General features: G+C 39.7%; 1 protein-coding gene across 3 annotated transcripts in view; it reads left to right on the plus strand.

Moving 5' to 3' along the window:
* Nucleotides 1-14,091, plus strand: part of igsf9bb (immunoglobulin superfamily, member 9Bb) — a 277,518-nt gene that overhangs the window by 230,334 nt on the left and 33,093 nt on the right. For all 3 annotated transcript variants that reach the window (XR_013492299.1, XM_033650284.2, XM_033650293.2), the window contains exons 14-15: nucleotides 4,252-4,478; nucleotides 10,399-10,483. Coding sequence is in view for 2 of the 3 variants with exons in the window: in XM_033650284.2 (XP_033506175.1) it covers nucleotides 4,252-4,478; nucleotides 10,399-10,483 (312 nt within the window). In the remaining variant the exon portion in view is untranslated. The remainder of the gene's footprint in view (nucleotides 1-4,251; nucleotides 4,479-10,398; nucleotides 10,484-14,091) is intronic.

Raw genomic sequence — 14,091 nt, forward strand, 5'->3', positions numbered from 1 at the left:
TCCTAACAGAACAGCTTAGCTGAATTTCAGCCTGCACGCACATTTTTTTAGCCCAACATTGTTAGCCCATAGCCCAACAGAGCAGCCAATGTTACTGTAGAGGGAAGTTTGGGAGGCAGGTACAGTACAGGCCAAAAGTTTGGACACACCTTCTCATTCAATGCGTTTTCTTTATTTTCATGACTATTTACATTGTAGATTCTCACTGAAGGCATCAAAACTATGAATGAACACATGTGGAGTTATGTACTTAACAAAAAAAGGTGAAATAACTGAAAACATGTTTTATATTCTAGTTTCTTCAAAATAGCCACCCTTTGCTCTGATTACTGCTTTGCACACTCTTGGCATTCTCTCCATGAGCTTCAAGAGGTAGTCACCTGAAATGGTTTTCCAACAGTCTTGAAGGAGTTCCCAGAGGTGTTTAGCACTTGTTGGCCCCTTTGCCTTCACTCTGCGGTCCAGCTCACCCCAAACCATCTCGATTGGGTTCAGGTCCAGTGACTTTGGAGGCCATGTCATCTGCCGCAGCACTCCATCACTCTCCTTCTTGGTCAAATAGCCCTTACACAGCCTGGAGGTGTGTTTGGGGTCATTGCCCTGTTGAAAAATAAATGATCGTCCAACTAAACGCAAACCGGATGGGATGGCATGTCGCTGCAGGATGCTGTGGTAGCCATGCTGGTTCAGTGTGCCTTCAATTTTGAATAAATCCCCAACAGCGTCACCAGCAAAACACCCCCACACCATCACACCTCCTCCTCCATGCTTCACAGTGGGAACCAGGCATGTGGAATCCATCCGTTCACCTTTTCTGCATCTCACAAAGACACGGCGGTTGGAACCAAAGATCTCAAATTTGGACTCATCAGACCAAAGCACAGATTTCCACTGGTCTAATGTCCATTCCTTGTGTTTCTTGGCCCAAACAAATCTCTTCTGCTTGTTGCCTCTCCTTAGCAGTGGTTTCCTAGCAGCTATTTGACCATGAAGGCCTGATTGGCGCAGTCTCCTCTTAACAGTTGTTCTAGAGATGGGTCTGCTGCTAGAACTCTGTGTGGCATTCATCTGGTCTCTGATCTGAGCTGCTGTTAACTTGCCATTTCTGAGGCTGGTGACTCGGATGAACTTATCCTCAGAAGCAGAGGTGACTCTTGGTCTTTCTTTCCTGGGTCGGTCCTCATGTGTGCCAGTTTCGTTGTAGCGCTTGATGGTTTTTGCGACTCCACTTGGGGACACATTTAAAGTTTTTGCAATTTTCCGGACTGACTGACCTTCATTTCTTAAAGTAATGATGGCCACTCGTTTTTCTTTAGTTAGCTGATTGGTTCTTGCCATAATATGAATTTTAACAGTTGTCCAATAGGGCTGTCGGCTGTGTATTAACCTGACTTCTGCACAACACAACTGATGGTCCCAACCCCATTGATAAAGCAAGAAATTCCACTAATTAACCCTGATAAGGCACACCTGTGAAGTGGAAACCATTTCAGGTGACTACCTCTTGAAGCTCATGGAGAGAATGCCAAGAGTGTGCAAAGCAGTAATCAGAGCAAAGGGTGGCTATTTTGAAGAAACTAGAATATAAAACATGTTTTCAGTTATTTCACCTTTTTTTGTTAAGTACATAACTCCACATGTGTTCATTCATAGTTTTGATGCCTTCAGTGAGAATCTACAATGTAAATAGTCATGAAAATAAAGAAAACGCATTGAATGAGAAGGTGTGTCCAAACTTTTGGCCTGTACTGTACGTCATGTTTTATCTTGTCACAGTATTGTTTACATGTCACATGTGTTCTGTCTGCTGATCCATTTTTTCCCCATAATTGATAATATTTCCACACTACTGATTTATTCCCGGGTAAATAAGTTTATCCTCATCGTCTTTCTCTTGGTCGCTTGCCATTTGCCTGCTGCTGTTTGATGGTGACACCGACTTTCAAAATAAAGGCGTAACCTAAAGATGACGATATAAATCAATGTTTTTCCTTTGCATCAATGATACTGGATCGTTGATCACTGAATTAATATATTGATCCACAATGATGGATCTTTATGCCCCTAGATTTTTGGTGAGTGGTGTCATTTATTTATAGGTATTTAGCGTCACTTTACCTGATGGTTGGGTACAGCTGTGCTCCTCAGCAAGTGTCTCTCTGGCTTATTTGACAGTGGTTTTACATAATCCTCCTGAGAGAAATGTTCACTGCAAGTTGTGTCAGTCTTGCAGGTGGAGTGTTGATGTCTGTATTCAGTGTAACTTGCCACAGCTGTTTTAATTTCTTTGTTTGAACAGCCCAGAAAAACACAAGCATGCACCATCTTAGAAATCTTTAGAAAAGAGAAGTTTTGTTTCAGTTGGATCGCAAAACAGCACTTTCGAACCCAAACAGCTGACGTGCAACATAACACAGCTCATAGCATAGTTGGGCATTTTTGCATAGAAACACAGAGGTTAAATAGTTGAGAACATGTAGTGCCAAAGGAAAGGGCTGTCTGACAGCAAGGTAAAGCAGTGAAAATATTCCAATTATAGCATCCCCTTAGACTGACATTAAGATTTTTAGGTAAGCCTTTTTTTAAGTGGCTAAAATATGTTTCAGGTGTGCTAGTCCCATCTGTTTCTGCAAACAGGGAGCGCTGTATGTAATACAGCTACTGTGTGTAATACAGTTACTATAGATAAGTATCTTATACGGCCTCACTTCAAAATATCCGAACTATCCCATTGAAGAATGTCATCAAAGTATACTTGCCTGGTTATCAACAACAAAAAAGAGCTGCTTAGGTCATATTTATTAAGATATTACTTTCATGATATACTGTAATACTGTTATTGCATTACATTAACATTAAAATGGTGTTATATTTATTGATTGGCAATTAACATCACAACTGCTGTGCTACTTGCTCACTACCTGACTAAAATTGAGATAATTATCTTAATCATTTATGTACAAAAACACTTGCCACTCTGTTGGTATAATATTAGCAGCAAACGGACACAACCCACTCATTTTTTCCCCAAACATCAAACAGTACAAAGTGTTTCTTCTTCCACAGAACCATCTTTGACCCAAATGTGGAGACACCAGTGTGCAGAGAAAGAATCCTTTAACCAGACAGCAGCCAAGATTTATTCTTTTGCTGTTCCGCCAATTGACAGAATTAATGTTTTTTTTAACTACAACTGAATACATTTACCAGTGACAGTTGTCATTAGAAGGTGGTGAAATCGACCGTCACCAGCTCAAACTTTCATTTGCTACAGTTTGTTAAGACTTTTTTTCTGACAATGTCCTGTTATAATGTATCATAGTTAAATGTAGTGAAATACAACATACAACAAGACAATTCAGTTATATCTGTGGGCTTCAAACTTTTTTTTTTTTTTTTTTTTCAATTAAACAGATTATCAGAGCCAAAGTGTAGAAGCTTTAGCTGTGGTTGAATCATTATGTCATTCCTTACAGCATTGAGAGAAAGGACATTTGTTAAATATAAATGAAGCTGTCACAGATTATTACTTAAAGATAAGTGACATGCTGAAAATTGGGATAACTATTCACGCTTCATCACCTTCTGTGTCAGCCAAGGAATAGAAACAAAGAAGACAAAGCATTCAGCCCAGAGGCTGCTTGTTGTCTTTCTCCCCTTTAAAAACCTTTTACACCATCCATTTGTCACATATCCTGACACATCTATTAAAGCTAAATGCTTTCTATTGACGCAGAATAATAAAGTAGTAGCTAATATGTTGGATACCATGTACAGTTATTTGTTTGTAATGGACATGACCATTTGAATTAGTAAATGAGGGCAACAGCAAGGACACAAGTGGTCAGAGAAAAACAGTGTGTGAAGTGTGAGTGCAAAGTGATTTTAATGCCTATGCAAATGAGAATAAACTTAGTATACAGATCCGACCAGGAAGACGGATTGGATCGCATCATACTGGCCTTAAATTAACTGTCAGGACAGCTGTAGGTGACAATCAGCTGGCAAGATGAAATGGGATGCAAGACTTAAAGATGAAGTCATGGGAATGTTTGTCAGAGATGTTTATGTCAGAGATGCATTTGGTAGAAAAGCTTAATCACATTTAGTCACAGTCTTGTTCTGATACATGTCAGTGTCAAAGTGTAAAGGGGGGCTGAATCATTCATATCATGCTGGAGAAACTGTTCACTGAATATATAAGTGAGTCACTCACACACAAACATTCTTAAACCTGATGTGCTCTTTCAGTATTTCCTATAAGTACCCCTGAACCATTGGTGCTGCTTACCCCACCACGGTGCCTCACAGCCAATCGCACGCAGCAGGGAGTCCTGCTCACCTGGATCCCGCCTGCCAATCATACAGCACCTATCCAGCATTATGTCATGGAGTTTCGCCTGGGGGAACGATGGGAGAGTTTGGACGACAGCATTCCTGCTGGGGAGACGGAGTTGCTCGCCCGGGATCTCATTCAGGTAAAGACAAGATACAGACTGTAGACTTTAAATACACAATTATACAAGACCTACATCTGCCAGGTCCAGGCTTAAGAGATGTCTGGGATGTAATGGAGGGTTAAATAAACCTCTATAAGTGCAACTTAAAAGGCTTGTGGAAGCTTGCAACAGCAAGGTGGTAATTCTAGTTTGATTTTAAAGAGACGAAAGTCTTGGCTTTTAGAATGAGAAGGTCATATCGCCAAATTTTGACAGTAAATACAATTTTGAAAGGAATGATGACAAGCTAGCAGCAAAGACAATTTAACCACACTCTGGTCCTTCTCAGAGCCTCTCTCCTTCCCTCTCTGAAACTACGAATGAAAGTCTTAAAGTTATCGGAACAATGCAGGGTCTGGGACAGTGGCTTTTTATTTCCATAAATCAAACAAAGCCTTGGCTTCCAGAATGGGGAAGACAGACAGGATGCTCGGCCAATCACTGCATTGGGACCGAATGCAATGATTGGTCAGAATTTTCTTAGAACCATATGAGAATGGTGTAATTATGAGTTTGTATCTCTGATGGAATTCACTTACATTTTAGTGTGCCATCAGCTTATTAATAGCATTTTAACCTGAACAAAGAAAAGCCTAAAATGTCCAGAAAGGTAAGTGTCGCTTTAAGGGTAGGGGAGCTGCAAACTCAGCTGATAATTCTCTGTAGGTTCATCAGTGACCACTTTCATGAAAAGGACAATGTGATAACAATGTGCCATTGGATACCTTGTTATTATAAAAAATATCCATTGTAGCCTCTTTCAGGCAACTGCACTGTTTACCTCTCTGTATGTTGTTTTATTTCAGTTGGGGTTCTCAAATCTCCACAGCAGGAGTGAGGAGTGCAAGTTATCATGATCCATGATTTTACACTGTTTGCTAGTGAAGGTGTAAGAACAAAAAAACTGATGATTAGGTCTGCTTTGTTTCACAGTGCAGAAGACACTTAATTTAATACCTGAACAAAGCTCAACACTGAGGCTGTGTTCAGACTGCAGGCAGAATCAGTTTATTTTTCAAATTGTACTGTTAATGCTCTAAATAATCCAGATCAGACTCTGCATACATACTGTATAATAATGTGCTGCCATATCCACCTTGGTTGTCATAGTAACAATGCAGGTGTGCTCACGCTGACTAGCTTCACTTCCTGACCATCTCTGGGTTTTACATTGTGGCATTTCTTGTTCTTACTCCTGTATGTTGTGTCTACCCTGCTGAACACACACATGCTTTTACTCCTGCAGGTCTGCAGGTGGCTTGTACTGAGCATCCCAAACTGAGAGGATAGCAACTGAAACATGAAGTTACAAAATAATACACTGTGTCACTTTGAATCATGAATACAATATGCTTTAGACGGCAGTGAGTTTCACTATAGCAAAGGAAAATCAATATATCTTTACTGATTTATGAGTTCTGACACAATTCTTCTTTTTTTCACCTTTTTTTCTTCATTTCACATCTTTGCTCATGTCGGCTAATTCTCCTCCCATGACATGCTTGAGCTTCTTTCTTTAATCTAACTACCACTGTCAGCTCCATGCAGATGCTTTTATCTCTCCTCCCATTGCACAGCAAACACCCACACACACTTCTCTCCAGCTCTCTCAATACACACACGATGCATCTAGCTTGTATAACTTTTTTGCTGCACATTTCTTACTGCATTGGCTGCGGTAATTTGACCAGGAAGGATGCTCTGTTTGGCTGTCTCCACCTAAGTACTGGTATGATGTTTGGTTTCACGCTTTTCTCCACATTCAGATACTCAGTCTTTGCTGACAGTGTAGGAAACGTGTGAGATGACAACTCAGTCCACAGCATATTTGGTAGAAGTTTTTGAGTGTTACGCCAACAGAACAGTAAAGTAGGTATTGCACCCTGCTGAAGTGTCCTTGAGCAAAACACTGCATCTCTGCCAGCTCCACAACTGCTGTTCTATAGCTAACCCTACACTGTGGAGAGCACAGCCAGCACCAAGAGAATCAAACAGGTTCTAAAAGGCTTAATGTGTCTTTTCATCATGACTTAGCCATAGATGATTTATCCATCTTAAGACACATTAATCATCCATTATGAGAGTCACATAATCAATGCTTTTGCTCCCATTCAGTTTCTATTGAAATTCTTGTCCTCTTTTTCTTTTTAAATAATATTACTTGTTCCTCCTTAAACGTGTTATCTCATCACCACACAGCCTTGTGATATGATTATATCATATCAACTTGAAAGCAATTTGACAAGCCACATTGAGCTTCTATTAATTATGGTTTACATCATTCTGCTGCCTGAATAAAAAAATAATTGAGATTATTTTATATTAGTAAACTACATGTATGTCATCCAAACTTCTCTTCATTTGGTGTTTACAGATTGGAGAGTCTTTCTAAAATTTCTATGAATAAAAATTTAGGGGAAGATGTGAGATGTCACTAGTGTGGAACAAGCTCCAAAAACGCTGGATAATATTTTCCCATAATACAACTCTTTAAACCCAGCCTGACACGATTAGTGAATTCTAGCAACAAAGTAAGGAAGACACAAATGTAGACAAATACACACCAGTGAAGCAGGGAGAATAATGCCAGGTTCACACAACACAACATTTCTGTCCATTCTGACAGTCCCTATGTCACATTAGGTGATTGTGGAGTCATAAAATCGTGCCGTGACTTGGCTGACAGACATGATAGACTACACAATGGTCCACACCAATCATCCCCAGTCGTCTTTCACAATGTGTGTGATGTCATAGGGTTATTCTTGTCCTCTTCTTATTACTTTTACTATTATTTCAGTCACTGTGTCTGTTCATGTGCCAGCAGACATGTTGTTGTAGTCACCTAAAAAGTGCCACCAGATGGCAGGAGCTACATTTAAAGTACCATAGGCAAATATTCAAGTCACTGAATCCTCCACAACAAGTTCCTGCAAATGTTTCACAATAAAAGCCTATTTAGAAAATGAAGAGATTCTCTCAACCGAAGTTATAACAGGGTTTTAATTTTATACAGATACAGGAAGTGTTGAGTTTGAAATGACAGCGCAATGCATTAACTCTATCAAGGCAAACGGGAGCGGATAAAATGTAAAAATAGAAAAATACAGAGGGAAAAATAAATAACAGCTCGTTTATAATGTAGTCTGTTTCAAATGAAGCTGGTGCCCTCTGCAGTTGTGGTGAGTAAAAGCCCCATCACTATTTTTTAATTTTCTTACATTATGTCCGTCTCCATTATGAGGAAAGAACATTCTAGCTTGATGCTAATGGCAGTACTCACCAGGTCAATAAAGTGCCTCTGCTGTTTCACGCTGGCATTTTTCCCTTTTTACTCTGTGTGGTAACATCCCTACAGGAAATATCTAAAAGGCTGGGGTGTTGTTGACGTACAGTTGTCCACGGCAGCAGATCACTCTGTGTTCCTACTGGTCAAAGTGATGGCTGTGACGGGACAAGTCCCGAAAGACAAAAAGAAAATCAAACATGCTAGACTTTCTGTTGAAACGTCTTGAGGTGTCCCAGACGTGGCGTTGGTTGTCGTCTTCTGTGACACACTACATGAGTTGAAACGATGGATTGTCATGTACAACACTTATTGTCATTCACGGGCTATATGTGTAGTGTGACCCAGGCATAAGAGGAAATGTACTCAAGGCATTGGCCAGGAACAGGCTTACAGGTTGGCAACATGATGGCAGTCTGAAGAGTCAAACTAATGATTTTCAGGCATATGGACAGGTGAGAAAGTCTGAGGACATCTGTTGGATGATGGAGAATGTGAATGCAGAGGGCTTGGGAAGTGAGAATTAAGGAGGGGACAGATACCCCTTTTCCACCAAATAAGCTCTGGTTCTTGAACCAGTTCTGTTCAGGATTCCTTGAACTTTGGTGCTATCTACTGAACTAGCCCCGTTTTCCACCAGTGTTCAGTGGAAACATAATCAGGGTTGTGTCATTAATGGAAACAGAAAAATTGCAGTTCACAGTGATTGCCTGCAAGCTTTTGTTCTGTTATTATTAGGACTGTCAAAATAACAGCTTAATTTTGATAAATTAATCACAGAAAACGTAATGCATTAAACTGTGGTACCATTCTCTGCAATATCTGCAGTAAGGAATTTTTGTACCATTGGAGTACTTTAAGCCTGAAATATCACAGTAGCAGTGAACCCTGAGGTCTTGAGCTAACACAGCCTCTGATGCTAACTCCAGCATCCAGCCTCATCAAGCCAAACTAGACCAGACATTCCGACGCAAACTGAGTAAGTCTACCTGTGATCAACTAACTAACTCCCTTGCAAAATGGATTGCAAAGGAATACATACCAGTTTCTGTGATAGAGGACAGGTGGGACAACTGTGTCTAAAATCTGGCAGATTTACGACACATCTGCCAATATTCATTTGAATTGAAATTTTTACATACTTTCACAGCAAAAGTTGATGTATGCAAATAATTGTGATTAGTTCATTACAGAGCATGTAATTAACTAGATTTTTTTTCAATCCATTGACAGTCCTAGTTATAACAAATAGAGATTGTTTTTACCCAAATAACAAGCATGGACCAACTGCTAATGAGGCCACTGTATGCTCACTTGACTTCTCTGTTGTTGCCTTCTCCATCCTCTCTTTCCAACCTGTAGAATGTGACACGCCAACTGATGTCATCACGATTCGCACTTCAGATCAAGGAAAATCTGCTATATTTTTTGGGTTTTAGCTGAGAACCAACTTTTCGGGTTCTGAAACAGTTTATTTTTGGTCAAAATTTTCTGTAAAAATTAGTTACAGGAATCAGAACAGAACTAGTTCTATGTTGGTAATGAAGGTGTAAGAGAGGCAGAATAGCGGAAAAAAAGGGCAGTGGCAGATTTCGTGCCTGGTTAGAGTCCATGCCTTTTAAAGTCCACACCACTGTCATAACATAGGCTTTCTGTTAAAAGAGTCAAGTCTAATAAAAGATAACCCTGATGGCACCACTATTACCTCATTTCCACCAAATGAGCTCTGGTTCTTGAACCAGTTCCATTCAGGTACCTCAGTGCTATCTAGTGAACCAGCCCACTTTTTCACTATGTGCAGAACCATTTTAATCAAAAATTTGTCATCAACTCATCAACACAGAGGAAGGAAACAGTAGTAGCAAAATCAGAGATTACATTGATTACCTGCAGACTTCTGTTCTGTTACAAATATTTGTTTTTACCCAAATGGACAAACTGCTAATGAGACCACTGCATGCTCTTTTTTCCCCAACTATTTCTCACTTGAGTTCTCCATTGTTGCCTTCTCCATCATCTCTTTTCAACCTGCACAATATGACACGCCCACTGATGTCATCATGGTTCGCAGTTCAAGTCAAGGAAAACCTGCTCTCTTTTTTTGGTTTCCAAACCAGTTTACTTTTTGTCAAAATGCTCTAAACGGTTCAAAATTAGGTGGTACAGGAACCAGAATGGAACCTGTAACATGTTGGTTGAAAAGAGGTATATGACATCAAGAGTGTGATTTTGTCAGATTTTAGAAGGCTTCCTCCAGAGCCAGCTGTTTTCATTAGCTGTGAGTTCTGTGTGTTTTGTAAACTGATCTTTATGTGTAAAATTAATGGAGTGCCCCTTAAATAAAAAAATTGGAATCATGCCGAATTCAATTTTCATTTCATGACTTCTAGGTTCCATTGTGTCATTCATGTAGGACTGATGGTGTTTGTTTGGCTTTTAAACACTGAATGTGAACTGGTGGCTGAGGTGCACTGTTAATTTCCAAAGTCAACGTGGCTCAGCTGGCTGCTCTTTGGAGACACAAACTGAATCCTACAGCCTGACTGACTGAATCTTTCTGACATCAGACATGAGTTTAACTTCTAAAAGTAGATCTCTCTGTTCCTACTGTAGGAGGCGTGGTATGAGTTCCGTGTCATGGCCGTCATGGATGACATGATCAGCGAGCCTAGTAACGTAGTAGGAGTGTCCAGCACAGGTGAGCAATTTCATCACACTGCATTGTAATTTCACTTGTGGTCATGATTTACAAAATTTTACAAAATATAAGCATTATAATGCATGTTAAAATGAATCAAAGGCTGAGAGAAGAAGCTTGGCTCACTGCCATGAAATGGAGATTTTCTTGTCGATGCTGGGATTCAACCCAACAACCTCTGGCAGGAACCTGCATCTCTAACCTCAGGCAATCTGAACATTTCTGAACTGAGGAGGGGCTGTAGATGTATTGCACACACAGCAACTCCAACTTTACATTTTGCCCACTCAGCACTATTAAATTTAAGCTGTCTTTACATACACACTCTTTTGTACCATCCTGAAAAGTATGACATCATCGTTCTGCCTGTCTCCCATGGATTGTGTTGGGCTGCTTTGTGCTTAAAAAGGATCCATTAAAGCCTGTCTTTTCTTAGTTGCAACACTGAGTCTTTTTGAAATCTAAAATGAAACCCCTTAAAATGTGATGTCACTCCCCTGCAGAGGTCACTGAGTGCACATCATTTGGTAAGAGCAGCTGTTGGTAACATTTCTAGAGAAGGTTTGCTCAGGAAACCTTGGATCTCTGGAAGTACTCTGCTTCCCTCTACTGGTGAAGGTGGAGAGCTGTGCAATGTGGTGATCAAAGCCTCCTGCTTATTTCTCTGTTGATCGAGAATAAATATGACTGCCTTTTCTGTGCATATTGTCAATTGGCATCATGCTCAAAACATGATGTAGATACACCGTGTCCTCCCAAAGATAACAGTGGCTAATCAGTAGTTATTTCAAGCACCAAGGGACAACACTCTGCATTTTGCTGTATCATGCTTCGTTGCAGCATATAAACCACTCTAACAAGCATGAAGGCCAACTCCAACATTAATAACAGAGGGCTTTTCAAAAGGTTGGTAACTCTATCCACTTTATTCCGAGCCTCCATGATACCTTGCAGCAGGTGTAGGTGCAACTTCCGGTGCCGAACCAGGACTGGCTTTTTCCAGTGCGTAACAGTATGCTAATCCTTTTTTTTCTAGAGCGACTGGGAAATAAAACCTGTGAAACACACCACCTGTTACACCTAAGATGGAATAGCATGATGTTACCTCTGTCATCTCTGACAGCCATCTGAAAGCATTGGTAGTTTTTATGATTAATGATTTCTGACAACTCATAAACACTGCTGCTGAGTGAAACATGACACAGAATTTAGCAGCACATCTTGGTAATATCAATAATATAAAGGAGTAGCATAATGAATAACTTTAGGCATTCCTTTTATATGATATGAAATAAGTATGGTAAATCAGTAACACATCCTGAGTGGAAATGACTAAACACATAATTCAAGGTATACTGCTAAGTTTATTTTATAACAGGAAACCTACTAATGTAGGTTGAGAATGTAGTCAGACAGGGACAGGGATATCATGTAGTGACGTTGAGTGACAGACCTGTTATTCTAGATGTCACTTTCAAATTCTGCAAATTCTGATTTAATACTTATCCGCTCTCCAAACTCTTTCTGTTTTATTATGCCTAATGTCATTTCAAGCATGGCAAAAAAATAGAGTATACATAAGAGTAGCGGATGCATGAGAAGATCCTGTTGATTTAGTAAGGAATGGTGCATTTTATTTTTTTAAATGGGACAATCTGGCATTAACAGTGTGCAGTACAGGTGGCTACCTATTCCTTTTAGAAACTGTACGATAGGTAACAGGAGCAATCCCTTTTTGTTCTGGGTGCATGTTTACTGTAACACTGTTGTTAAAGCAGCAAATGTTGCTTAGTCTGGTTGTTACAGGCGTGGACAGCACAACAGGTACCGGAGCTCCGTAAGGACTTTTTTTTTTTAATGCTAATTAACCATTAGTTAAGTATCTGTTAAAACAAAGCAATATGTCCTAAATTTAAGGAGAAATACTTAAAAAAAAAAATGTTGGCAGTTAGTCACCAAGATTTGCCACTGTGACAAATCATAGACAGTCAATGGGACTAATTACTGCTGCTATCACACCAGAAGTTTTACCCATAATCATTTCTACAGTAGCGGCCTCAGGAATAAGGTGAATACCATGAGTGTAAAGAGAAAGGGTTAAGGAGTAAAAGGTTCTGCACATTGTCATCTTTATTATATTGGCTGTGTTTTCAGAATAAGAATCAGAATCAGAAATACTTAATTGATTCCCAAGGGGAAATTGTGACTCGTTACAGTGGCTCCTATGTAAAGAATAGCGAATTATAAGAAGTAAGAATAACAGTATGAAAAAAAAGTATGTGAATATAAAGCAGTAAAATAAAATACAAATGCAAATGTGCATTGGAATAGAAATAGAATATGCACTATGCTACAGGGTTTAACACTAGTACTTAAGATATTAAAATATTAATAATAAAATATTTTACAATTTTATTAAAAATAACATATATTCTACAGTAGTATTTTATAGTATGTTCTGTAGTTGAGGTATGTGGAGGTGGGGCGTTGATGTCATTGGCAGTAGGGGATGTTTTTTACCGCAATGAAGATATATCCGTGTGTGTGTGTGTGTGTGTGTGTGTGTGTGTATGTGTTAGGCAAGTGGATGGGTGATGTTGATGGATGGAGCCCAGCATCTGTGAAATGAATCAATTTCTAATGCTATTTGTCTTTCTATTGAAATGTACTTTGATAGTAGGAGATGCCACTGGGATGTTGAGAGATTGTGTCTGTTTTTCCACGTTGGTAAGTTAGTCTTTTTAGTGATTGTTGGGATGACCACTATGGGTTGTTCATACTCATGCAGTTCAGCTGGGGAAAGATCCCCTAGCAGACATACAGACAGGGGTTTAGCACCAAATTCTGGGCCCTTTGCATTAGCAGTCTTTGTGAGCCCCCCATCCTTCGTCTCTTGATCCATGTCTCTATCATGCACCTTTAAAAGTTATTTTTTACAAAATTTGTTTTCTTTCTTTCTTGTCTTCTCTGTTTTTGGAACCACAATTTCCCTTTCTTAAGGAAAGAAGTGTACATGTACATGACAGTGTACGTTGGTGCTTCAGCAGCATTCATTTGGCTCTTGCTGCATTTAGAGACCAATCTCATACTCCTTTTCCACCAATACTAGTGCATGTACAAAGCTTCTTATACATGGATAAATCTGCTAAGAATTGGCTATAGACCTCTTTCCCATTGCCAGTAGCAGGAGCCATGTACGAAGCTCTGCAGTAGACAAGTATGCCTTTCTGTTTTTTTACTGTGTGTCATGTTCAACATCACGTACAGGCCGGAAAACAGGTCAGTAAACAGTAGAAAGCAGCATGGAGGCCTGTGAAAATGTTACAATGGTTACCTCTTTAGATATATATATAAAGAAATATATCTCTCACTTATTCAGTCACTGGAACGATTGGAACGATGCTTGGGTGCTGATTGGACAGAGACAGATGGTATTTTGTGTTGGCCCATCACTGCATCTCAGTGGTTAAGGAGCTTAAATAAGTGTGTTCACTGGGATGTTGTGTTTCCATCACTGCTGATTGGAGCCAGAACAGATAAATACCCATGACTACTGCAAAGTCATTTGACCTGGGAGTGAATGCCGATTGTAACTTTTCCCATTACAT

The sequence above is a fragment of the Epinephelus lanceolatus genome, chromosome 11 (assembly GCF_041903045.1).
Source record: "Epinephelus lanceolatus isolate andai-2023 chromosome 11, ASM4190304v1, whole genome shotgun sequence".
NCBI lineage: Eukaryota > Metazoa > Chordata > Actinopteri > Perciformes > Serranidae > Epinephelus > Epinephelus lanceolatus.